The sequence below is a fragment of the Physella acuta genome, unplaced genomic scaffold, assembly GCF_028476545.2.
Source record: "Physella acuta isolate Inbredline_101_S28 unplaced genomic scaffold, ASM2847654v3 ptg000179l, whole genome shotgun sequence".
Taxonomy (NCBI): domain Eukaryota; kingdom Metazoa; phylum Mollusca; class Gastropoda; family Physidae; genus Physella; species Physella acuta.
In genome coordinates, this window is record NW_026731698.1 from 544,053 (window position 1) to 571,483 (window position 27,431).

A 27,431-nucleotide genomic window follows, 5' to 3' on the forward strand; every position below is an offset into this window, starting at 1 on the left:
AAACCCCGCAACGAAGCCGCTACTAGATGTATGTGTAGTCTTCTCAATATGCGACCACTCCCCCCCCCCCCCTCTTTTTCATCAGCGTCGCTTGGCTAAAGCAAGGGGAGAGAACTGCAAATTTTTAGTCGTCTGTCTCGCGCGCCGTCCTAGTTCACCGCGCGCAGACTCTGAGCGAGTAGCGAGGTCTCGGCTGATTTATTTTGTGAAAACATTCGCTCGTGGGGTGCGAAGTGGCAGGATAGGCCACCACACAAACATTGGCCAAATTCACACATCACTGATAGCCGGGGCCACCACCACACATACACCGCTCGTTGACACCCCGGCAACAGAAGCAAGTGGATTAAACTAGCACAAGTTGTAAGTTGACGATTTTTCTCCCATCTCTGTGTGATGTACAAAAATGTAAACAAACTTTGACGCAGTTGATATCGTTCAAGTGTTTCATGTCACGCAGTTTTTGTACTTGTTTTGTAAATTAGTAAACTCAACACTAGATCAGTAGATCTAGATCTAGACCTATAGAGCTATCGCCGACTATAGACAGTTGTTATAGAAATCTAGAGACAGAGTAAGAATAAGTCAATTAAGTGATGAATCTATTCACGAATCATAGAATTTAGATAAATCTTCTAGATTTCTATTAGTTAGATCTAGTAGATTATGTAAGTTATAGAGAATGTGTCACAATAAAATATAAATCAATTAAACTGACTTTGATTTGATATAGAAACTAGGCCAATTTAGGCCGAAAAATCGAAATAGCGTAACAATAATAATTAATAATATTATGAAATAATTTAATGCTTTATAATTTTTCATGACTTATAGTTAACAGCTTAATCTTTATTCTTCCAATCACGACTAAATCTAGATAGATCGATGACCTAGGGAGAATGTTTGGACCTAGATTCTAGCTAGATCTTAGAGTTCTGTTTAGTCGTGGATCTAGAATCTAGATCTAGATCTAGATCTATTTACTAGAGTTATATTTTCTTTATAATCTAGCTTAACTCTACTCTACATTATATCAAATGTAAAGACCGGTCAAGAATGAACTTGAAAAAAAAATAAGCCTACACCTAGATCTAGTAAAAACTCAACAAAATAATTGAAATAAGTAATCATTTAATTAGTAGTTATTTTAATAGACATCTCCTAGCTAAAATTTAATTGAAAAGCGGGAGCATACACTAATTTATTTAAAAAAACAACAACTGAACGTACAATTAAATTGTATGGGAAACAAATTCTGAGCTGGCTAGCTACACAGTACCAGTACCTTGTAATAACCAGTTTACTGGGGTCTACTGAACTGGACGTCGTTCGTGGGTTATGGTTGTTGGTGCTTTATGGTTAGATCTATGTGTGAAGCGAGTTTTTGTTATAGATTCTATATTGTTAAACAAATTCTTATTCGACTAAATAATGAAAAACTGTCGAACTAATTTGATTTCACAACGTTTAGAATGTTGGTCTACCGTAACTTAACAAACACGGCCTAAAACCACTGCACACACATCGAATGTGTTGGACGGTCGGTCGACTGTCATGCTTGTGTTGGACGGTTGGTCGACTGTCATGCTGCATACATCAACAAACACGGCCTAACACCACTACACACACATCGAATGTGTTGGACGGTCGGTCGACTGTCATGCTTGTGTTGGACGGTTGGTCGACTGTCATGCTGCATACATCAACAAACACGGCCTAACACCACTACACACACATCGAATGTGTTGGACGGTCGGTCGACTGTCATGCTTGTGTTGGACGGTTGGTCGACTGTCATGCTGCATAGATCAACAAGTGTTGTACCACCTAAGTTTTAATTTTGTACTGCTGCTAATACACACTTGACTCGTGTACACATCTGGGTATAGTTTTAATTTTTTACTGCTAACGCCCCCCTCTCACACAATAGGAAGGATTAATGTAAGGATTAGGGCTAACATTTAGACTTCAATAACCAAACGTGCGTGCATTCTGCTAGAAAATATTTTAACAAGTATTCCGTGTTTTGTTCATATTTTTTCTTTTGTGCCTAAATTTAAATAAAGTATTAGGTTCAATTGCTTTAGACTACTTTATTGACAAGCTGCATTATATGTTGTGCAATGTTTACCTGAAAATCCAAATGAGAGCCTAGCCACCACACAATGTAGTAAAACATCCATATCGCTAGTGGTTATAAGCTTAAAGTCATGTTTGGGTTTGTCCAAGGGTAACCTTAAAGTCATGTTTGGGTTATGTACAGCGCCTTAAGTTTTAATGATGGTTAAGTTAAAGCTACTAACATTATCTGAATTTTAACTTTGACCCTAACCGCTACGACGACAGCAGCATCTTGATATCCGTGTTGTATCGCGTGACCATGATCATAGGGTAGCATTTGTTGTCGTTTAGTACTGCGTTATTTGTTTCTTATGTTGGGGCTAGCTCATAGTTTTTGAGACTAGTTTGTGATCGTGCTGGTATTACTTTGTCGTCTCAGTTCATGTATCATTGGGACTAGTTCATGTATCATTGGGACTAGTTCATGTATCATCGTGTCTAGTTCAGGTATCATTGGGTCTAGTTCATGTATCATTGGGTCTAGTTCAGGTATCATGGGACTAGTTCAGGTATCATTGGGACTAGTTCAGGTATCATTGGGACTAGTTCAGGTATCATTGGGACTAGTTCAGGTATCATTGGGACTAGTTCAGGTATCATTGGGACTAGTTCATGTATCATTGGGTCTAGTTCAGGTATCATCGTGTCTAGTTCAGGTATCATTGGGACTAGTTCATGTATCATTGGGACTAGTTCAAGTATCATTGAGACTAGTTCAGGTATCATGGGGACTAGTTCATGTATCATGGGGACTAGTTCATGTATCATTGGGTCTAATTCATGTATCATGGGGACTAGTTCATGTATCATTGGGACTAGTTCAGGTATCATTGGGACTAGTTCATGTATCATTGGGACTAGTTCATGTATCATTGGGACTAGTTCATGTATCATTGGGACTAGCTCAAGTATCATTGAGACTAGTTCAGGTATCATTGAGACTAGTTCAGGTATCATTGAAACTAGTTCATGTTGTTGAATGGAGTTTAAAAAATGCCACCAGCGATGTCAATACAACCATGACTTAATACAGCACCAAAGTAGCACGACTGCAGAACACAACATGTTAATAACGCTTGTATTATAAACAGAACAAAATACTCGACAGTAAAAACACAACCACTAAATACATCATTAAAGGGGTATCAATATCATAAGACAGCAGAGACAGTAGACTGTTACACTACACAATACAATACCCACAGTAGACGGACGCTACATGTAACATCTGCGGTACGACGCACTACACTATGAGGTCAAGCTTAGCTGTGCGGCTATTAATAGGCTATTACACAAAATGTTTGAAGCTCCGACCGTTAGAGTTCATTTCATTCAGTTATCTATATATATAATTCTCTTCTGGGAGCCGTTAGAAAACAAGCTGCAAGCGCGCCTTACAGTCCCCTCTCTTCCTCTCTATCGCTACCACCCCCACCCCCTCACATGGTCTGGTGAGCTGTGGTTCACGCTGTTTACATTTTACAATCATAGAGACTGGTTTGGTGACGGCTATTAGGGGCAGATAATTTAGTTTGAAACGATTTTAAACTTAGAGCAGGTAACTAATAGGAGGCTGCTTTCACAGGGGGGGGGGGGGGGGTTAGTGTGTTTTTAAGCAAATATTTTCAGTGGCAGCATTGGTACTGTCGAATTCACAAATTATAAATTACTGAAAAGTAGAAAAAAAAAAAAACAACTAAATAGTGGCGTATGATACGCCGCGGGTTGGCTCGTATAATATAATATATCAGAAGAAAATGAACACTCACGTCGTCTACGCAGTAGCATTGACTACTATAGGTGGTATTAAAATTGACAGTTGTCAACATACCAATCCCATGGTTTTTAACAATACCGCCTCTCAAAATTCCATTTTTAATTCTAATCGATCAACCGATGTACTAAATTGATATACGGGGCTAATGTTTTTCACTTACAAAAATGTAACTTCTACCCCCGTTATTTTTATCTATATATTTACTACATGCTATAATTTAAAGGCTGAATTTGGAACTTGTAAATTTAGAAAAACTTAGATTTTCATTAGCTTTGGTTTAAAAATAAAATAATTTTAAGCAATTTCAAAAGATACACTTTTTTTATTCTTCTGATATCACTACATACCTTTTTTACCCCACCTTAACCCTAACATTGACTCTAAAAACGATTCATAGTCCTACAATTCTCACTGTACTGTCCTTCAAATCCATTCAAAAACATAAACGTTTATGGGTCAGTTAAACAACCCGTAAATTAACTGACCCATAGAACTAGTCCATGTGTTACGTATGTAACAACCTGTAGTTTAACTGACCCATTTCATAGCCGACCCCTGTTGTAGCCGACCCCTGTTGTAGCCGACCCCTGTTGTAGCCGACTCCTGTTGTAGCCGACCCCTGTTGTAGCCGACCCCTGTTGTAGCCGACTCCTGTTGTAGCCGACCCCTGTTGTAGCCGACCCCTGTTGTAGCCGACCCCTGTTGTAGCCGACCCCTGTTGTAGCCGACTCCTGTTGTAGCCGACCCCTGTTGTAGCCGACCCCTGTTGTAGCCGACCCCTGTTGTAGCCGACCCCTGTGTTAACTGAAGCAACTCGGTGAGCGATTGTTCTTGTGAGGACGAAAGAAACTATTAACTATCCCACCCCCGCCTTAGACCTTGTTTACACCCATCTGCACGGAGTGGTCGCTTCCCAGTGGCAGGCTTTGATGGGCCGGTGAAATATTTCCCCGAGAATGGGGGTGTCAGCTTTCGGCTTCATGTTTATACAAACAGCTCTCCCTGACTCAGTGGTTCGTGGTTCTCGTTAGCTTGGACTCAGATACTATTGTTGATATGACCCCCCCCCCTTCCCCACAACCCCAATGGACAGATACTATTGTTGATATGACCCCCCCCCCCCCTTCCCCACAACCCCAATGGACAGATACTATTGTTGATATGACCCCCCCTCCCCACAACCCCAATGGACAGATACTATTGTTGATATGACCCCTCACAACCCCTCCCCACCCCTCCCCATACTCTTTAGTGCGGACTATGATACTGTTTCTTGATTGTTTGAACTGTGATACTGTTAATTACTTCTCTCTCCACTCTCTCCCCCCCCCCCCCCACAACCGCCGTGTTTTTATTTAGTTCGAACTATGGTACCCTAGTCAATATGACGCCTCCCTTCCCCCCCCCCCTCCCCCACCCCCTCGTTATTCTAACAATAAAATATAATACCCTGCTGAGCTGACCCCTGCGCCAAACCCCTTGTCTTATGAATCTGTTTACATAACTCTCACACCCACAATACTCATCCCCCATCTTAATTATAACCCCCCCCCCCCCCCCCCATCCGATAGTTATATTTACCCACCCCACACCCGCTCCACTGTACATTTATCTCTAGTTCATATTTCAAACCTCAATATCCACATACAAATTAATTCGCTAGCTTGGCTGGGCTTTAAACTAATTCTCAGCCCGAGAAGGATTTACGATAACCAAATAAAGTGTTATTTGTACGATTTATAACTTTGCATTCCGACCATTCACTTCTTTGGTCTGCTTGATATACTCTGGGCGTCTTCAAATGTCGGCGCTGCTTTGTGCGTGATAATAAGTAGACCAGTTGTCTTGTCGGTCTTTTAAATTTACGGCTGTTGTGTAATCGGTTCTTATCGATCAGATGTACCCAAATATACTTGCAAATACGGGAATCGCCAACTGCGATACCTTAACCATTAAGTTAGGTTTATGTTCGGACTTTGTAAGGTTTGGGGTTGGTGGGTCGCAAACGAAATAATCGAATTGTGATGTATAATCTGTTCTAAGGTAACGTTGATGTATATCGTTTAAGTATGATAAAATAATTGTTTGAAACAACTAAAGTATTGTGATTTCAGTTATAAAATGTTTCTTATTTTTTTGGTTCATTGTTTTTGGATAGCAAGCATAAATCTATTTACGGTTTTTGAAATAAATCTGTTGTTGGGGTTTGGAAGAAACATGTAGGGCCTACCAAGGAGTTTATCAGAAACATGTTGTCGGAGCTTAACAATAAATCTGTTGGAGGAGTTACAAAAAAAATCTGTAGGCGGATCTTGTTAGTTTTAACAACCTAACAATGATTTTTGGAAGCGGATAGTGTACTTGTGTTCCGCTCAGTTCCAGCTTGAAGTAAAATCTCGTCTGAATATCAGTTCATCTTTTACCGTGTGACGTCCAAACGTTCAATTTTAACTCCTCTTTTAGTCAAATTTTTAACTTCTCTTTTAGTCCAATTTTAACTTCTCTTTTAGTCCAATTTTAACTTCTCTTTTAGTCCAATTTTAACTTCTCTTTTAGTCCAATTTTAACTTCTCTTTTAGTCCAATTTTAAATTCTCTTTTAGTCCAAATTTAACTACTTTTTTTAGTCCAATTTTAACTTCTCTTTTAGTCCAATTTTAACTTCTCTTTTAGTCCAATTTTAAGTACTTTTTAGTCCAATTTTAACTACTTTTTTAGTCCAATTTTAACTTCTCTTTTAGTCCAATTTTAACTTCTCTTTTAGTCCAATTTTAACTACTTTTTTAGTCCAATTTTAACTTCTCTTTTAGTCCAATTTTAACTTCTCTTTTAGTCCAATTTTAACTTCTCTTTTAGTATCGATTAATTGAATTCGATTTCAGCCAGAAATATGAGCTTGTTAAATCCACCAGGCCTGTTCTATGAAGGCTTCGATTGACTTGTGGCTGATTATTTAAGGACCCGCTTATTCCACTTAATGAGACAGCTAGGTGATTTGTTAATTAACTAGGGGGAGGGTAAAGGTTGTACGGGCATGGCTGGTCAATATCAGCCGTGTGTGTGTGTGTGTGTGTGTCCATAGCTGTAGTAGTGTGTGGGTCTGTAACCATGCATGTGTGTTTATGAGGGTTGCTCAGTTTGTTTCACATCTTCTACATCACAATTATTCACACACATCCATTGTTACATCCCATCCTCTTATATTTACAATATTTTTTACACCTCCGCCACACACGCACATCCACCCACCACACATCTCGAACATCCGCTAACCACACATTTCGCTCGCACATCAACCCACTACCCATCCACTCACCACACATCTCGAACATCCGCTCACCAAACATTTCGCTCGCACATCAACCCACTACCCATCCACTCACCACACATCTCACTCGCACATCCACTCACCACATCCACACACACACACACACACATACACACACACACACACAATGCTGTTACCTAAAGGACCATCCACGAAACGCCAAACAAACTATGATTTCAGATTCAGTAGTCTCAAAAATGAGGGTTTAGTTGTCGTACCCCCCCCCCCCCCCCCCCCCTATGCTTGTTAGGCCTACCCCCACTAATTGTCCGGTACCACGTGATCACTTCATCACCTATCGTCTGCCCAAAAGCAACCAGTCGTCATCTTTCATCGGGTGGTGTCAAGGTCGTCACATTCTAGGTAACAGGACTCACCTAGGCTAGTAGGTAAACATTCGGTCGAGGCTAATGAAAACGTAATGAGGATTGATTGGTTTTAATGATGAATTATTGAAACCTGGACAAGATATCGTGGGGTAAGCTGTTAGGCACTGTAAAGTTTCCCTTTCAAACCCGACAGTCTATGGGGTAAGCGAAGTAGAGTTCACTTGTTTCTGTGACCTCGGCATAAGAAGAGATAGTGTGGTCAGCACTATGCCCAGCCGCCTTGAGTGAGTTAGGTACCCATCAGAGTTGGGTGGACTTTGGGACGGTCTTATAGGTCTGTTATAGGCACTAAGGCGGTAGGAATAGGCGATGCAACTTTTGTAAAACAGGCGGTCTAGAGTTCTGTGGCTTCATGTTTTATGTGGTGATGTAACTATTGTAACAGAGGTGGTGATGCAATCTCTTGCGCGTGGTCTTCTAGAAAGTCTCAACTGTGTATATGTTCGTAAATGTGTATGTACGTAAATGAGTGTGTACGTAAATGTGTGTATGTACGTAAATGTGTGTATGTACGTAAATGTGTGTATGTACGTAAATGTGTGTATGTCCGTAAATGTGTGTATGTACGTAAATGTATGTATGTACGTAAATGTGTATGTACGTAAATGTGTGTATGTACGTAAATGTGTGTATGTACGTAAATGTGTGTATGTACGTAAATGTGTGTATGTACGTAAATGTGTGTATGTACGTAAATGTGTGTATGTACGTAAATGTGTATGTACGTAAATGTGTATGTACGTAAATGTGTGTATGTACGTAAATGTGTATGTACGTAAATGTGTGTATGTACGTAAATGTGTGTATGTACGTAAAAGTGTGTATGTACGTAAATGTGTGTATGTACGTAAATGTGTGTATGTACGTAAATGTGTGTATGTACGTAAATGTGTGTATGTACGTAAATGTGTGTGTATGTATGTCGGGAGCTAAAGATAACCATCAGTTGTAAAACGTACACATCTAACGTTGACGTGTCGTGTCATCGTGTTGTCACCGTGACACAGATGCCACACGTCAGAGTTCACTTGTCATGCGTACAGGATGTCCTGACAGCTGCATATAAAAACAACTTATGACATAAACAACATACACTATATTTACTCCAGTACCACGTATTCTTCATGTATATTACTTTTTGTTTAAATCTCGGGGGGGGGGGGGGGATATTAACTGCTTAAAAATATGAATTTGAAATATGAATGTTGTTTTTTTTAAATTGTTAATGATAGAACTAGAAAGTAATAAGGAAAATGCATAATTAATATTTAATATGGTGTTGACGTTTTAGACTTGCATAATGCTAGTATTTGAACAAGTAGCTCAGACTGATTTTTTTTATTCATTAAGCTCTGTGTGTAAAACATGTCGCTTGTATTATGTGAAACGATGACCAAAAGCATAGATCTAGCAATTTTATGAGTTATGTCGCAGATTTGTCGTTACTAGGGGTGGGAGGTGGGGAATAGTAATGTGCACATTGTAAAGTAAAGATCCTCTTTAGACCTAGTTATCCATTGGGCAGATGAAATAGAGTTCATGTTTCTTGACCTCATCATATGAAGGGATAATTTGGGCAGCAATGTGCACATAGAAGGGACAGAATGTGTCATTAGATTCTCTGTATGTACTAGCAACAGTCAAAAAGTTTCTTTTGTTTTTGTAACTACCGAGTCCATTTGTTTTATCAAGAAAATAGATATGTGTGTAGGTGTGTGGTTCAATATGTGTAAGTAAAAAATGTCTGTGTGATGGTATGTATGTGTGCATACATGGGCTGTATGCGTAAGTGTAAATGCTTGAATGTGTGTGTGTGTGATGTGCGAGAACATCACGTGACCACACGACTCACGGCTGACTGCACCGTCTCACATGAGTGACTTTGTTACAATCGAGGTCAGGCTGGTGCATTTGACCTGGTGTATACCAGGTATTTACCTCCAGTCATCCAGCGTTATGTAATCAGCCTGCACTACACTGACTGACCAGGTATACACCTCCAGCCTTCCAGCGTTATGTTATCCATACACCCCCAGCCATCCAGTGTTATGTTATCCATACACCCCCAGGCATCCAGTGTTATGTTATCCATACACCCCCAGCCATCCAGTGTTATGTTATCCATACACCTCCAGCCGTCCAGTGTTTTGTTATCCAGCCTGCTCTACGTTGACTGACCTGGTATCCAGCCATCCAGTGTTATGTTATCCATACACCTCCAGCCATCCAGTGTTATGTTATCCATACACCCCCAGCCATCCAGTGTATCCAGCCTGCACTACTCTGACGAAGGCCAATGTCCTAAACTGCAGCTGTTGTGTTTATCAACCAGCTCAATGTTTATGTTTCTTCAAAAGCCGTGTTACACAACAATAAATTGTCACCGCTGTTCATTTGATTGATTACTGGACGGGAAAGAAAAAAGGGGCGGAGCTAAAATTACCCAATATTTTCAGCATGTTTATTTTTATTTTTTATTTTTAAATAAACATTTGAACACCCTTGATGTTACACAATTGGGGCCTACATGCTGCCACAATAGCCTAACAAATTTGTTTTTTTCTTTTTTTTCCCCCCAGGTGCATGGAGGATAGCGCTGCATAGGTGTCCTCATTAATCAGCCGCCGCCTCTCACAGTCTGTCCGCCTTGCTGATATTCCTGCAGTGTCCTGTGTTTTATTAGGTAAATGAAAGGACCAGAGTTCTTTCCCTTTAATCCTAGTTGTTTCCCCTGAGTGGGCTACACGACCCTTGTTTGGCAACAACGGGGAGAGCACTCAATTCCCCCCTCGTCGCTTCAATAAATTTGGGACTCTCGGACTTGGATCACGCCCGCGCCGAGGGATCGGTGACGATTATTAAAAGGAGATAGACAAGGGGAGTTAATCTACAATGGGGCCCTAAATCTCGGGAAAATAAAGAATTGCGAGTTGCTGTGGTCGAGCGTTGCCAGGATTCACTCGCCGAAGTAGGCCAGATTTTTTAAATTTTTATTTGTTTTCTCCTGTGGATTTATGGTCAACAACCGCCAGTGATCTCCCCTTCCCGCTTTGTGTTGGGCTAGGATTGTCAAGGATAAATTCGCTTTATTCAGGATATGCAAATGGGGAGAACTGATGAATGAAAATAAAATGTACACAAGCCTAAGATAGTTTTGAGAAGGTCGAGTCAGCTTTTCTCGGACTGTGTATATAAATGTTGATGGTGCGATTGTGTGACATGCACACGAAATTTCAGAGGATTAATGTTATAGGATAAGTTAACATGATCGTGAGGTTTATTACATCAAATCATCGCAGAGCTAGCGGAAATTCTTGCACCATCGGAAATTCCCGTACCATCGGAAATTCCTGTGCAAGCATGCCAACAATGGCCAGCCTGTTGCAGGGGTTGTGGCTGATGCTGGTGCTCTACGTCAGCTGCTGTGTGGCCGACGGGCCCTCCGTCCACCGGCTGGACAGCCACTACCAGCGGTGTGAGCCCATCACCATCAAGATATGCAAGGACATGCGCTACAACATGACGCGGATGCCCAATTACGTCGGTAAGTTGCAGACATTTTGTTTGTTTGTTTAGTCGCCCCGACAGTTAGTCGTACCCACAGTTAGTCGCCCTCAAAGTTAGTCATCCCCACAGTTAGTCATCCCCATCATTTAGCCGTCCAATCAATTAGCCGTCCAATAATGTATCCGTACAATAATTTAGCCGTCCAATCATTTAGCCGTCCATTCGAAAGATCGCAACTACAATTAGCCCATACGATCGGCCGTCTTTTCGATTAACCTACCCGCACACTGATATATTCTGTTGAAGGAAAGGGGCTAGGGTAAAATGGTTGGTTTGATTTAAATTATAAGTGTCGCTAGATTTCCTAATATGAAGGTATGCTTGATCAACTATGCGTAGTCTAGCTGAAAGTCGCGAGTTCGGAACCCGGGCTCGAGACGACAGATCGTCCCCTGAGGGAACTGCCCCCTTACACACAAACAGGCTGGTGCTATGTCCTGGAGAATGTTCTGGAGAGGGAATAAAAAGTATGCCCCCCCCCCCCCCCACTTTCTCCCCACAGAATCAGACAGGACATACCAAGATTTTCAACTATGTAATTAGTTAACCTGGGAAATTTTAATCAGCAAATTAGATTTTGGGAATAAAAACGGCAATTCGATACATTTTCAGTATATTTAAGTTCCTGAGATTTACATTAGAAACTAACTACAAAAACAAAGAACAAAAAAAAAAAAAAAAACAACAACAATAATAGACTTACAACGTTTAGGCTCCTAAGTACAAAAAAAGGAAATTATTGAAAAACCTAATATGATCGAATATTTTTCTTCTTGTACTAAGTTACCCTGAACATCATGATAGATTTACATTAATTACAAGTGCGTGAATATTCTCTTATGGTAATTAATTATCTCTCAATTTAGCCTATTTCTTAATTATCCATTAAGCTGCTTCTGTCAATGTAGTGGTATTAGGCCCCACGTCATACATTAGCATTATGCGGGTCATTGACATCGACCGTGGCGTTTTACATTATTTAAAATATGTCGGTTTTAGCCGATCCGGTAGCTCTTATGCTACAAATGTCTAATTATCGATCTTTTGTATAGAAACTAGTGGGGACTGGGAACAAGGCTTACGTTAGAAAAATGGTATTTGGTAGTGCGTAGTAGTAATGTAACGGGAATTTCCGCTGAAGAACCATTGTCGCAGTGTCTGTCACTATGGTGCGAACGGTGAAATATTAAAAAGCAACAACCGACCAATGAACCCCCGCTGTCTATGGGTTCCTAGTGGCATCGCCAAGTTTTCACCGTCAACAAACAAGAAATGAATTTTAAAATAGGAATAAATTCACTTCGGGCTGACCAATATTTTCTTGCACCCCGATATAAAAACAATTTTTTTCTGACATTTAATTGTCGAGAAAGTAAAGAAGAAAAACCAACCTCACCCGGGAACATCTTGAATAGGGGGAGTGGGGTTGGTTCTTAACACCCCCCCCCCCCCCCTGCCCCATGTCGGGGAAATGAACACAAGCTCCGCGAACAATGCGACACCCCCGCTATACAACCCCATCTTGTGTTGACGTCTGCTTAGGAAAACATTCCTACCTGAATCCTCCTATTTTCACCTGGAGTAGATCGCCCGGTAAAAAAAAAAAACGGCCATTGAAATCTGGGTTCGGGATTTTTTATGGGTTGAAGAAATCCCCGGCGACAGACCACGAACAGTTGGTGGAGTATATTTGGGCTTTTAAGTTGGTGCTTGTGGCGGAAATGAGATTTTTTTCACCTCAAATGTGTTGAAGTTTCGCCGTTTATTGTGTGTGGGTATTTGTGTGTGGTTGGGTGGTGTGGGAGTGTAGTGGGTGTGTGTGTGGTGGGGTGGGAGTGTGGTGTGTGTGGTGGGGTGGGAGTGTAACACAAGTACACTAAATAACCCGTTAACAAATGTATAAACAACACCCATCTTCTATCATGAAAGGTTAATAATAGTGAGCAATTTATGGCTCGGGAGTAGGTATAGCGAATACTATGTAACGTAAAGGTTTTTTTTTTTTTTTTAATTAAATTTTTATTTATTTATTTTTTCTCTTTTTTTTTCGCCTCAGACATGATATTTACAACGTCAGTTTGCCTTGCATGTTCGCTATAGTATTACAGTTTTCATCATCGGTTTGTGAGGACTGGTACATATTTACAATAGTAATACTTCTTTCTTACTTGTACCCTACTTTCATTCATTTAAGATGGTTTTCTTATACATAGATCTATGTACACGTCAGACAAAAACCCATGTTTAGATCAGACTACCGGCGAACTATCTCTTTCCTAATATCAAAACCTGGACTTGCACCTGTAGGCCTATGTATAGAAACCCCGTTTGTGTGTGTGTGTGTGTGTGTGTGTGTGTATGTCTGTTAAACTGTCTTTTACATTTAACGCGTGTTATTAGATTGACCGTCTATTCTGAATATGAAGTGATAACATTTCAGTTTACTTCCCCTCGTTGTTAACCTTTCATAACCTCCCTTGTTTTATTAAATCCCATACCACTCCCGTACCCCGGAAACCAACAACTGAAATAGCTCCGCCCACGACAAAAAAAATTGCTGTCAGTAATGTTTACTAAAGCTAACATTATCCAAGGAAAACAATGCCTCGCCCCGGCCCGTCACTGTAGCGCTGAGGGGGACGGGGAGCCGCCATGTTTACATCTGATCAGCAGGCGGTGCTGGCACGCAGGCTGGCACTGCCACCTGGTGTTGATGCGCGCGGCCCGTCCCCCGGACACGTGACTTGACGGTGGGGGCTTCCTGTGGCGTCTGCGACCCATCCACGACGACATGGAAACGTCGCATGGGTGGCAGATGAGCCTCACTCTCGTTCTCATGTCTGTCACGTCTTGTTAACCCTTCAACTACCGCTCTTACTGTAACCCTTCAACTGCCGCTCGTACTGTAACCCTTCAACGCCTGTCTTACTCTAACCCTTTAACGCCTGTCCATCTTTCTTTAACCCTTCAACTACCGCTCTTATCGTAACCCTTCAACGCCTGTCCGCCTTACTGTAACCCTTCAACTACCGCTCTTACTATAACCCTTCAACTACCGCTCTTATTGTAACCCTTCAACTACCGCTCTTACTGTAACCCTTCAACGCCTGTCTTACTGTAACCCTTCAACGCCTGTCGGTCTTTCTTTAACCCTTCAACGCCTGTCCGTTTTACTCTAACCCTTCAACGACTGTTGGTCTAACTGACAACTGATGTCTACAAACTACTTACTTATTATGCATACATTTTCTGATATTTTCGGACCGGACAGAGATATACCTAACACCACCGGACCCTCAACATACCTGACGCTCGGCAACACCCGATGCTTTCAACTGAACGATCCGTGTTAGAACTTGGAGATGTCCCCCCCCCCCCCCACCACAAGTCATTTGTTATTTATCTTCCATAGATCCCGACCATGATGTAACCCCCCCCTCCCCCACCCCCAGTGTTCCCTCATCAAAAGGTAGATCCAGCTCCCTCTATAGACCAGATGTCGTGACGAACATTTCGTAATGGCCAACACGTTTAGAGTTATCAACATGTAGCATACACCCCCACCCCATGTACCAAGTTACGTGTAGCAAACACCCCCACCACTCCCAATATTTTCACCCGCACGGCGATTAAAGATAAAACGTGTAGACTTTGAAGTTGGCAAATCTGTGCTTTGCTTTTGTATCGTGAGCTCAAACACATGTAAATCATGCTGTTTGTGCGTGTGTATGGGGGGGGGGGTAGATTCGGGTGAATATATGTTAATTTTATTACGAGATGGAAGAAAATGCAGTACCGTTTGAAGTCGAATAATAAATGCGTGGCAATGAAAACGTAATAGATATACGAGGAATGTAGCCGTACGGACGGATAATAGTGATCGAATTTAGTAGCGATGGAGTTTTAACAGTGGTATGGCTATTGTTGCATTGTTTACTTTAGCGCTTGTAAGGCTGATGAAGTAGAGTTTGTTTCACAGTGTACAGAAGTAGTGTGGTCAGTTGTATGCTTAGCTGTCTTTATTTTCCCTAACGTGAGTCAGGTACCTATTAGAGCTGTGTAGACTCATGGACACTTTAGGATAGGAATGCGCCGTCAATTAAGCTATTGTTGTAGATTGTATAGACTAGCAGCGATATAACAGTAGTCGTGGTTTTATAGATGCAGTGCTGATGTAGCAGAAGGGTTGTAGTACTGTGTGTGTGCGGTAGTGGTGGAAAGGTAGACACGAACCAGCTGTACCGATTGTTGGTTCTGAACTCAATGCTGGAGGGTAGTTCTAGAAAAAACTTGTGGTTGGTCGGTCAAGCGTACACAGCTGGGCTAGACGTACCGTGTCGTGTTGAAATATCAATACACGGGGTTATAGCAGCTACTGGGAGTTTAAGACAGGTGTTTGCTACACACTTGGATCACTTGGTCACGTGACGGCCACAAAACAATGGGTCGTGATCTCTTGGTGAAGTGGACCGTGCAAAACACGCATCAGTACAGTAGGTTATACTAGACCGTGAATTGTACTAGACCATATACCGTGGGTTATTAGACCATTTCATATACCGTGGGTTATACTAGACCATATATCGTGGTTTATACTAGACCATATACCGTGGGTTTATACTAGACATTATATCGTGAATTATACCAATATATAGTGAACTGAATTGGACAAAGTAGGCTTACGGCTTAACGTGGATATTTACTATAACGAACTGTGTATTGCCCTTAGCCAAAGACTGATTTGTAATGAACTAAGAGTATTAACAAAAAAAAAGTTATAAAAACATGAGTACTCCTCTATCTTTAACTTCTGACCGCCGTCACCCTTTATGTTTATATATCTCTTGTAAATCGTGACACATACAATCACAATCCCACACGATTGTGGCCGGGCTATCTCCAATCATAAATCGCGCCACGGCCGAGCTTGACTCTTTCAGCAGACGACCTCGGGTGTGCACGAGTGAGCAGAAATGACGCGGTATTTGCCTCGCACGTGGACACCGCCATGCTAATCCACGGGAGATAACTAATGACATGATAGTTACCTCCCCTAGCGCGAGTGCTGGGACGTCATTTCTGTTCTTTAACTCTCAAGAGACGGAGTTATCTAACCTGTTCCGGATTTCCCTAACTTCAATATGTGCGTCTATTGTTTGTTTTTTATTTTTACAGCGCGCCTCTGCTTTGATTTGATCCATTCTCACAAGTTTTTTTGTAAGATTAGAATTACTTTTTGTTGCTTTCTTCGTTTCTTTGAGAGGACATTCTGTTGTGGGGTATTTTTTAATGCTGAATACCACTTACTGCTATGAAAAGGCAATTCCTACAGCCGTTAGTCAATAACATTATGACCATGGTTATCATTATAAAACTTTAATTACCATTATTTGATAAATACGCTCTTTCAACCCAAACAGTACACGTGACTAATCCAAGCTCAATCAGTTAACCTTAGTAACGCTTACATAGCAACCAATAAACCCTAGCAACGCTTACATAGCAACCAATAAACCATAGCAACGCTTACATAGCAACCAATAAAGCCTAGCAACGCTTACATAGCAACCAATAAACCATAGCAACGCTTACATAGCAACCAATAAACCATAGCAACGCTTACATAGCAACAAATAAACCATAGCAACAAATAAACCATAGCAACCAATAAACCATAGCAACGCTTACATAGCAACCAATAAACCATAGCAACGCTTACATAGCAACCATTAAACCCTAGCAACGCTTACATAGCAACCAATAAAGCCTAGCAACGCTTACATAGCAACCAATAAACCATAGCAACGCTTACATAGCAACCAATAAAGCCTAGCAACGCTTACATAGCAACCAATAAACCATAGCAACGCTTACATAGCAACCAATAAACCATAGCAACGCTTACATAGCAACCAATAAACCCTAGCAACGCTTACATAGCAACCAGCGTACGACGTGTTTCAGTAGGAAGAGCTCAGACAATGGCTCTTTTATCTGTGGCGACTGGCTCCATCTGGCTCAATAAAATCTGGAGCCAACCAGGCAGACCCGGCCGTTAGAGGCCGCTACAAGCCCGTGGGCCGGCCACATGCGGCGCTGCACCCGGGGCGGGAGGGTGGGGCGGCACGGCCAGGCGCGCGCAGGTTTACGTTTAACAGGTACTTAAGATGTTGTGTGAGGGGCGGGCGGGGGAGTCGTTTAAAATTTTGTGGCAACAACCTGATTGTAACAGATAGTTGTGGTGCTGATGGCTGTGATGTCAGGGAGGGGCTGGAGGGTGGGGGGGGGGGGGCGGCTGTAACGAAAATTTAATCAACTTTATCAGGCGATGATGTTGTTTCAATTCGCTTATACCTTTTAAAAAAAAATGTTGGTTCTTCGGTATCCATCTTGATTCGTTCCACATTTTCTGTTTACGATATTTTTTTTTATAAAGCTAATTACTTTTTTCTTTTAGACATGGCTCAACTAATCAACATGTGATATCATTAAGTGACAAATTTTCGTAGGATGACCAATACCAACCACTTTTTTACCAACATTTTTCTCACAGTGTAGTTGTTGTATATCGAACGCTAGAGTTTGGGGAGTTGTAACTAGTTGTAAGTGTGGGTTATACCACTGGACCACACCGAGAAACGTTAAACTTAAACAGGAGGTAATGAATGGTTAGGTAGGTGTGTAATGAAGGCGTGGACTATTTTTAGGGATAAAAGCTGACTTCCGGCGAATTAGAGAAAGTTATTTTTTTTTATTTTACAGTGATCCGATTTAGCTTCGATTTACGGTGATGCATTATAATTTACGTATTGTATGGTGACTTTGTATAATATTCGATGAGTTTTGGTAAACTTTAACTTTTAGTTATTTGCGGAGATGTGTTAAAATTTACGGTGATATATGGTAACTTTCTTTATCTTTCGGTGATTTGCGGTGATGTGTTTAAATTTACGGTTATATATGGTAACTTACTTAAACTTTCGGTGATTTGCGGTGCACGTCAAACAGGCGCCAGAACAATAGCGCTAAAACTGCAGCACATGGGAGCGGTTCCCAAAATAATGCGATGTTCAAAGGGGGCCCGGTCTTTGTAATGTGGGTGACTCGGTGTACGGCAGCAGCCGGCAATTTGGCCCCACGTGTTGGACCCCGTCACGTGACACGGCTACAAAGCCGGCGGCGGAGGGAGGTAACGGGAATGGAGGCTTGGAGAACCCGACGGAAGCCGGGGTCAGTCTGGGTTCATTATTTCCTCCCCACGCCCCCAGGGTCGGGGTGTCCGTCTTTAATGTGTTCCTCCCCGCGCCCCATGGGGTCCGTCTTTAATGTGAATAGCAGGAATCAAACGGGGGCTGGAGGGGGGGGGGGGGGCTTGGAGAAACACAGTAGAGTACAGGTGTGGTTGGCCCAGTCGTGGAATCTTGGGGGTAAGCAAGTGGTCAAGCGGGTTGTGCGGGGTGGTCAAACGGGTTGGATGACGAGGTCAAACGGGTTGGAGGGATAGTCAAGCGGGTTGGATGAATAGGTCAAACGGGTTGGATGAAGAGGTCTAACGGGTTGGATGAAGAGGTCGAACGGGTTGGATGGAGAGGTCAAACGGGTTGGATGAAGAGGTCAAACGGGTTGGATGAAGTGGTCAAACGGGTTGGATGAAGTGGTCAAACGGGTTGGATGACGAGGTCAAACGGGTTGGATGAAGAGGTCAAATGGGTTGGATGAAGAGGTCAAATGGGTTGGATAAAGAGGTCAAAAGGGTTGGATGAAGAGGTCAAACGGGTTGGATGAAGAGGTCAAACGGGTTGGATGAAATGGTCAAATGAGTTTATGCTGACCGTTTCTAAAACGTTTACAAAATACATCTTGAAAACATCACACGATAGTTCCTGAGTTCATCTAGTTCATTGGTGGTTGGGTACTAATTTTCGCCCGAGTCATGTAATAAATGAAACAACATTGATACATACACATACTTTACCGTCAAGAACAGTTTTTAACGTAGGATGTTTTTTTTTTTAAATTGGTTGTATTGACAGTGTAATTTTTTTTTTAAATTATAAAATTGCTGATTAATTTTCAAATTAACCCCCTGACTAATTATTTAAAAAAATGATTCTAAAACAAGACTTGAATAAATGTGTTCCTGTAGATGTAAAGAGAAATGATCAAAGCTGTCAAAATATGGGATGTCCTGTTCTAGAACCAAGGGCAGGATCTTGTGTGGCTCTGGTATCTCTAGCCCAAACATCAGCCAAGGTGCCTGCACCCGTCGTGGTGATACCCCGCTCTCCTGTCCCCGGGGGTGGGGGGGGGGGGGGGAAGAAGGCGGTGGCTCGCCCAGCTACTGGACTATCAAGTTCCACTTCCAGCTGGTGTAAACTATCAGAGTTCTCCCCCCCCCTTCCCCTCCCCGAGGCCGAGTCGCCCAGAGTTGTCTGAACTTGGTCTCCGTACAAGCCGAGTTATCTGCTCACGCCTTTAGTGTTCAAGTTGTTTAAGAATTCGTCTCTTTTGATCCCGGGCTTTGCTGGTGCTTGTGTTCCTTTGGGGGTGGGAAGGGGTGGGAGGGGGAGGATGGAGGGGATTAGGTAATGATTTCTTCCCGCATTCATCGCTCTCGTTTACCTAGTACCGCCAGCACGTCTTCTGTAGGTCATATAATTTCTATACATTCTAATATATTTTGTTTTTTGGGAACATTTTTTTGACTTTCCTGTGATTGGTTTTGATGAATTAAATTCTAAAATACCGATATGATGAATAAAACTCCTCAACACCGCTGTGATAGTATGACTGTCTGAAATTTAAGTTACCAATTGAATATACTTGGATTCATCAAAGAAAGAAATGTTTTATATTGATGTACACAATCTTAAAAGAAATAATAAATTTCCATTAATGGAATATGATGTCTATTTCCACAATAAAAAGTTAAAGTAACAGTTTTAAAGTTCATTTTAACGAACTAGCGAGTCCCTTTTGAATGTCTGTTTTCAGTCTAAAGTGAATAGTTGTGTTGGTAATTTTGATATGGTGTCGCCTCATCCTTGTATAGGTTTTAGAGGGGCCGCTTCCCCCCCCCCCCCCCCCCACCTCCAATGTTAAACAAGTCAGGTGACCGGTACTTTCAAAAGGAATTTGTTTTGTTATTCTTTCTTTCAAACCCAACAATAGAAATTACCGGTTCATTGCCTATGGTATGTCTGAAGTATAATCGATTAAAAAATAAACTTTGTATATTACCCAGTTCAATCGACAACGTACGACTTAGGTTAGTCATAACACATTCTCAAAGGGACGCAACTTTAGATAAGGGAATTCGCTTAGTCTACAGACCTTTTTGTAGTGATGACCTACATCTCTTTATGTTCTGATGTTATAGGTCTACACCTCTTTAGTGATGGTATAGGTCTACACCTCTTTATGTTCTGATGGTATAGGTCTACACCTCTTTATGTCCTGATGGTATAGGTCTACACCTCTTTATGTTCTGATAGTCTAGGTCTACACATCTTTATGCTGAGATGGTATAAGTCTACACCTCTTTGTACCGTGTTGATCTACACCTCTTTGTACCGTGTTGATCTACACCTCTTTGTACCGTGTTGATCTACACCTCTTTGTACCGTGTTGATCTACACCTCTTTGTACCGTGTTGATCTACACCTCTTTGTGCTGAGTTGATCTACACCTCTTTGTACCGAGTTGATCTACACCTCTTTGCACCGTGTTGATCTACACCTCTTTGTACCGAGTTGATCTACACCTCTTTGTACCGTGTTGATCTACACCTCTTTGTACCGAGTTGATCTACACCTCTTTGTACCGTGTTGATCTACACCTCTTTGTACCGTGTTGATCTACACCTCTTTGTACCGTGTTGATCTACACCTCTTTGTCCCGTGTTGATCTACACCTCTTTGTACCGCGGTCTACACCTCTTTGTACCGTGTTGATCTACACCTCTTTGTACCGTGTTGATCTACACTTCTTTGTACCGCGGTCTACACCTCTTTGTACTGTGTTGATCTACACCTCTTTGTACCGTGTTGATCTACACCTTTGCACCGTGTTGATCTACACCTCTTTGTGCTGAGGTGTTCAGCTAATGACAGTCATCTGACAGGGGTGTGTGATTCACGATGTGTCATCCTTGTTCTTATACCTGGACACGTGTTCCGTCAAGTTTGTGACGTGGTTCACTGAACCGTGACATTCAAATCTCTCTCCTCCCCCCCTCCCCTTAACTTACCCCGAGGCTAGTACATTATTTCCAAATATTTCCCTTTAAAGCCCTTCTATAAGCTAGCAAACAACTTGAACGAGTTTCAAAGTTGGGATAGCCTGTTGAAAACGGATGCTTTCATTCTTTTTTTTAAACGTTAGGTATACATCAGTGGCAGCTGGTGTACCTAAAACATACCGTGACAAGATTGGTGTTGCTGTGTGTAAGACCGTCGCTATTATCCTACGGCTCTAAGGATTGGGGTGGGGGTGAATACTTGAGACTGTTACCAATTCTGGAACTCAAGTGCTTGTTGACTGACGCGGGTGTAGTTAGAGGGTTTACAGTAGGCCTACTTAAGATACAAAGATGTAGTTCGAATCGTCGCTTATCCAGTTGGTATACTGCTAATATCACGGACAGTGTTTCTTCCAGACTTTTTTCTCCGGGGGGGGCACTTGGAATCTTCGGGGGGGGGGGGGGGCGGTAAACTTTCTTCGGGGGGGGGGGGGGGGCGGACACTGTTAAAAGTATATATTTTCTATATAGATTATATAAATTTCATTTCGTTAGGGGAAGGGGGGGCTTCGCCCCCCCCCGAAGAGATGCCTGGAAGAAACTCTGATCACGGACCGTAGAGGGCACCCCCTAGCCTCAAGAAACCATGCCTATCTGTTGTGTTAAGTGACAGTAAAAAAAAGTTTCATTTATTGTTTAATGTTGTTACGTTACAAATAACATACATTTAAAAACAAACCATACTTTGATTTTTGGGGGTGTAATCACAAAATGACACTACAATCCCTTTAATGCGCTACGTTTTCACGTTATATATGAACTTGTCACGTTATATGTGAAGATGTCACGTTATATGTGAAATTATCACGTTATATTTGAAGCTGTCACGTTATATGTGAACTTGTCACATTATATGTGAGATTATCACGTTATATATGAACTTGCCACGTTATATCTGAGATTATCACGTTATATTTGAAGCTGTCACGTTATATGTGAAGATGTCACGTTATATGTGAAACTATCACGTGCTGTTTGAAGATGTTGTATACATTTGTTGTACGGATTGTGTGAAGCTGTCAAATGATGTGTGAAGTTGTTAAGTTATTTATACATTAGTTGTCACGTGCTATGTGAAGTTGTTGTCACGTTATTTATACATTAGCTGTCACGTGATATGTGAAGTTGTTGTCACGTGCTATGTGAAGTTGTTGTCACGTGATGTATACATTATTTATCACATGATTAACCTCCCCCTCTGTATGTTCCAGGCCAGGACAACCAGATGGAGGCCGAGGCCAGAATCCAGGACTTCCAGCCCCTGCTCCAGACCAACTGCTCCGGCCTGCTCAAGTTCTTCCTCTGCTCCCTGTACGCTCCCATGTGCACTGAGCTGGTGGGCGAGACGCTCAACATCCCCGCCTGTCGCTCCATGTGTCTGCAGGTCAAAGCCAAGTGCGAGCCCATCTTGCTCTCCTTCAGCTTCGAGTGGCCGGAAATGCTGGCCTGCGACAAGCTGCCGGAGAAATCCGACCCACGGAATAATTTGTGCATGGCGGCGCCCAACACGACGGAAGAAGTGGAGATTGACGCCTCGACGCTGTCGGGGACGAAGTACGAGAACCTGGAGAAGAACCTGGACAAGCTGGACCCCAGCAACCCGTGGAAGAAGATGATCAAAGAAAAACAGAAGAGCCGGACGCAGCCGGACACGTCCACGCAGCCGGACCACTCGTGTCCGCAGAGGTTCGTCCGCGTGGACAACATCCCCAAGTCCAACAACACCTGCGCCCCGCTGTGCAACGTGGACGTGCTGTTCCGCCAGGAGGACAAAGACTTTGCCCAAATTTGGATGCTCGTCTGGGCCTCCGTCTGCTGCTTCTCCACGCTGCTCACCGTCACGACCTTCGCCGTGGACACCAGCAGGTTCAAATACCCCGAGCGGCCCATCATCTTCCTCTCCGTGTGTTACCTCATACAAACCATCGCCTACATGATCCGAGCCGGTACCGGCCCTGATGCCGTCTCGTGTGATATCTCCCACGACGGGAGACCCTTTCGGATTCTGGAAGGCCTGGAGAGCGCCTGGTGTATTATAATATTTCTGTTGCTGTACTACTTCGGTATGGCGTCGTCGGTGTGGTGGGTCGTGCTGACGATCACGTGGTATCTAGCGGCAGGCCGGAAGTGGGGTCAGGAAGCCATCGAAGCTTTATCCAGCTACTTCCACTTAGCCGCGTGGACGATCCCGGCGGTGAAGACGATAATAATTTTGACGATGAGGCGGGTGGACGGCGACGAGGTGACGGGGATGTGTTACGTGGGTAACCAGGACCCCGTGGCCTTGACCGCGTTCGTCCTGGTTCCCCTGATCCTCTACCTCATAGCCGGGTTCGTCTTCATTCTCGCCGGATTCGCTGCCATGTTCCGGATCCGGAACGACCTGAAGCAGGACGGCACCAACACGAACATTCGCAAGCTGGAGAAGCTGATGGCGAAGATTGGCGTGTTCTCCATCCTCTACACCGTCCCGGCGACCTGCGTCATCGGGTGCCACTTCTACGAGAGAATCAACTTCCGGAAGTGGCAAAAACAGGCCATGAACTCTCCATGCCCCGCGGACTCTCCTCCTTCCTCCACCTCCCCGGGGCACCGCTGCCCGTTGGAGCAGTCGATCCCGACGGTGGAGATCTACATGCTGAAGCTGTTCATGTCCCTGGTCATCGGCATTACAAGCGGCATGTGGATCTGGAGTGGCAAGACGGTGGCCTCTTGGAAGAAGTTCTGCTCCAGGAGCTTCACCAGGCGGAAGTCGAACAACTTCAACGCCGAGTACCACCCCGCCCCCGTCATCATGCTCAAGAACAGTCAGCCCAACGTGTCCAAGGCGCCCAGCCACAGCGGCAACGGCCCCACCACCACCAAGGTCATCGCCTCCAGGGTATAGACCAGCAGACTTGGTTTGGTGACCACCACGTGATGGTTTGGTGATCACCACGTGACAATGTGGTGTCTACCTCTGTGGCTAAAAACAAACAGTTTGAACGAGACTCAACTATTCTTTTGGAATAACAGAGCTGCATTTCATGTCTTCATTCATGCAAGAAAAGTTTTACTGTAACTTATTTTTTTTCAATTTGTATGTGTAAGTATATGCGTGTGTGTTTGTCAGATAAAATATGTACATAATATATACATAATTTGTGTACCAAGACCAATGATAAACACAGCAACATCAGTTTTAGCAGGATGCCACTGTCAGTGGATGTTACTGTCAGTGGATGTCACTGTCATGGATGTCATTGTCAGTGGATGTCACACTCATGGTTGTCATTGTCAGTGGACATCATTCTGCCCATGCAAGTGAGAAAAAAAATCAAATAATATATTTAAATATTATATACGAATTAATGATGAATATATTCCAGGGGGATGGGAAAGGGAGGGAGGGTTTCACCTATAGTAAGGGCGCCCATGCCTTCTACTAGCAGAGAAGTAACATCAACTTGCACCATTCGAAGCATTGGTTATTCCTTCTGTCTGCTACTTCACGTTTTTTGTAAATAATGTACAGTATGATACATACAGTTCAATGTTTAACAGCAAATGATTCTGGTTGCTAGGTGATAAGGGCGTTAACTCTGATCACATCGGTTTTATAAGTTCTTGCGTGAGATAGTGTGTAACGGTGTATTCTCAGTTCAGTTTTGACATGGCAACGGATATATTTCTATGTGTAGCAAATGTAACATCCATATTGTTTTACATCTGAAGTTTATATATGGACCAAAACAGTGCCCCCACACCCGATTGAAATAGATCAAATATAAAATTTATAGAAAATATATACTTAAACCAGTGTCATCCCGTCGTCCCCCGGGTAATAAATGTCTGAAAGAAACATTGGCTGGGTACGGAGCGATGCTGTCAAAGTACTGTCAAACCTGCGTCTGTTATGCGGCCCCCGACATTAGGTCAAAGACGTTTGGGTGGCCTAATGTTACATTTTTTAAACTCTTGACTTACATTCTTGTAAACATGAACACTGATCATCAAATTAAAAGCAAAATATTTTATTAAAATTTTTAGTAAGAAAACTTAAAATTTTTTTTTATTAAAGAAAGACATTATTCGCAATTATTAAAAAAAAAACATCAACAACCGATGAATCACGTTGTAACAATGCTACACGTAAAGGTTAGACAACAGTGACTAATGGGGTCTGATTTAATTAACCAACAGTTTGAATGATTGGATGTTTTTTGTGACCCGACAGATTGTTGATAGTTTGCTGGCGCCTTTGATGTGGAACACAGGCCAGGGCCGGGCTTTGATCAGACCTGAAAGCGGAAGTTGACAGGAATATTGCGTCATTGATCAAATGGGGCGGTGGGTGAGCAGCCAGCGGCGCGGTCTCCCTGGGCGTGACACCACTCCTGTCACGCGTGACATCGAGATCACGTGACGGCGAGACTATCAGATTGGTTGCAATGCTTAAGTGTGACGGGACGTTTAGGGAAAGGGAATGAACAATGGGGTAGAATTGATAAGGAGAGATGTATCATCACATAATTGTTTTGTTTTATTCGCAATGAGTGCATAGCTGATAGCAATATGTTGCAATAGTTACATAACAAATGGTGTACATGTGCTGGTTGCTTGATGATTTATGTACATATTTAGGCCTGTACACACGAATGCTATGTACATCTGTACACTGTATGTACACCCAAGATTTTTACACTCGCTGTGTGTACGTATTTCCAACTGTTCAAACCAAGAATGATGTTTTGTACATGAATGTTTGATACATGAAAGTGTTGTTCATAAGACATATACACCTTTGAGTGTAAACTGTATATATAGGTTATACAAGAGGTACTGTACACATGTCTGTTTTGTTCCTGTACACAAGAAGTGTCCACCAAATTGACTGTCTCTATTATTTACTTGTCTAAACATTGAGTGGTAACTAATTGTCCACAACTAAATTAAAGTTAATTTTGTCTTACCAATACTTGATACGATTTTATTGTTTACTCAGTGAAAAATTGTTGTTCACAACAAAATTAAAGTTAATTTTGTCTTACCAATACTTGATACGATTTTATTGTTTAAAGTCGCTGGTAGTTAACTCAGTGAAAAATTGTTTCTTATTGCCTTATTATTTATTGATCAACTGTGTACATTTGTATTCGTTGCTATGAGAAATTTAAATTGTTATAGCAACGTTGTTGGGAGTGTGGGTAGGTATCTATGGTGCCGGTCTTGGGTGGTAGTGGGGTGTGGTGGGTATTGTGTCATCTATATATTACCTGTCCGGGGGTGTAGTGGATTGTGTGGGTAGTGGGTTAATATGTCATGTATGTGTACCAGTGTAGGGGTGGGGGTGGGTGGGTACGGTGTCATCTTTATAATGCCTGTAGATAGGATGTGGGTGGGTAGTGTTACCTATATTTTACCAGTCCCAGGGGTGTAGGGTGTGGGTGGTATGTCATCTATGTGGTACAAGGGTGTAGAGTGTGGGTGGTATAGGCCCAGGGGTGTAGGGTGTGGGTGGTATGTCATCTATGTGGTACAGGCTCAGGCAGTGACCTGTACTGTAATTGATGTGTTCTATTCAACGTACGATGCTTGTTTTGATTTTGTGATAGATATTTGATGCATATCACTTTGTTTGATGTCTAGGTATGACATGGCAATAAATCATGTTTGATATTTCACTCAATGGTCTTGTCTCTTTATTCTTTGTTATGAATTACATCTTTGTTAGGCAGTTGGGTGTGGTCACATATTTGTTAGAACTTGGTGCTGAATCACATCTTTGTTAAAAATTGGTGCTGAATCACATCATTGTTATGCGCATCAACAGCTCAGCAACTGCACAGAACCTTGATACAAAACAAAAGTTGATCGCCTGGATAAATTGACTTAATATACAACGTCCAAATGGTACTCCGCCTTAAGGTTAGTATAGTTTCATGAAGATGTGTGAAGGCTGAAGTAACTT

At 42.4% G+C, this 27,431-nt stretch overlaps 1 protein-coding gene across 1 annotated transcript; it reads left to right on the forward strand.

The window, feature by feature from the left end:
* LOC131936513 (frizzled-9) lies at positions 1-27,144 on the forward strand. The gene is made up of 3 exons (XM_059293533.1): positions 1-363; positions 10,194-11,158; positions 22,693-27,144. The coding sequence occupies exons 2-3, from the start codon at positions 10,879-10,881 to the stop codon at positions 24,366-24,368; spliced, it is 1,956 nt and encodes a 651-aa protein (XP_059149516.1). The 5' UTR covers positions 1-363; positions 10,194-10,878; the 3' UTR covers positions 24,369-27,144.
* Positions 27,145-27,431: the final 287 nt, after the last annotated feature.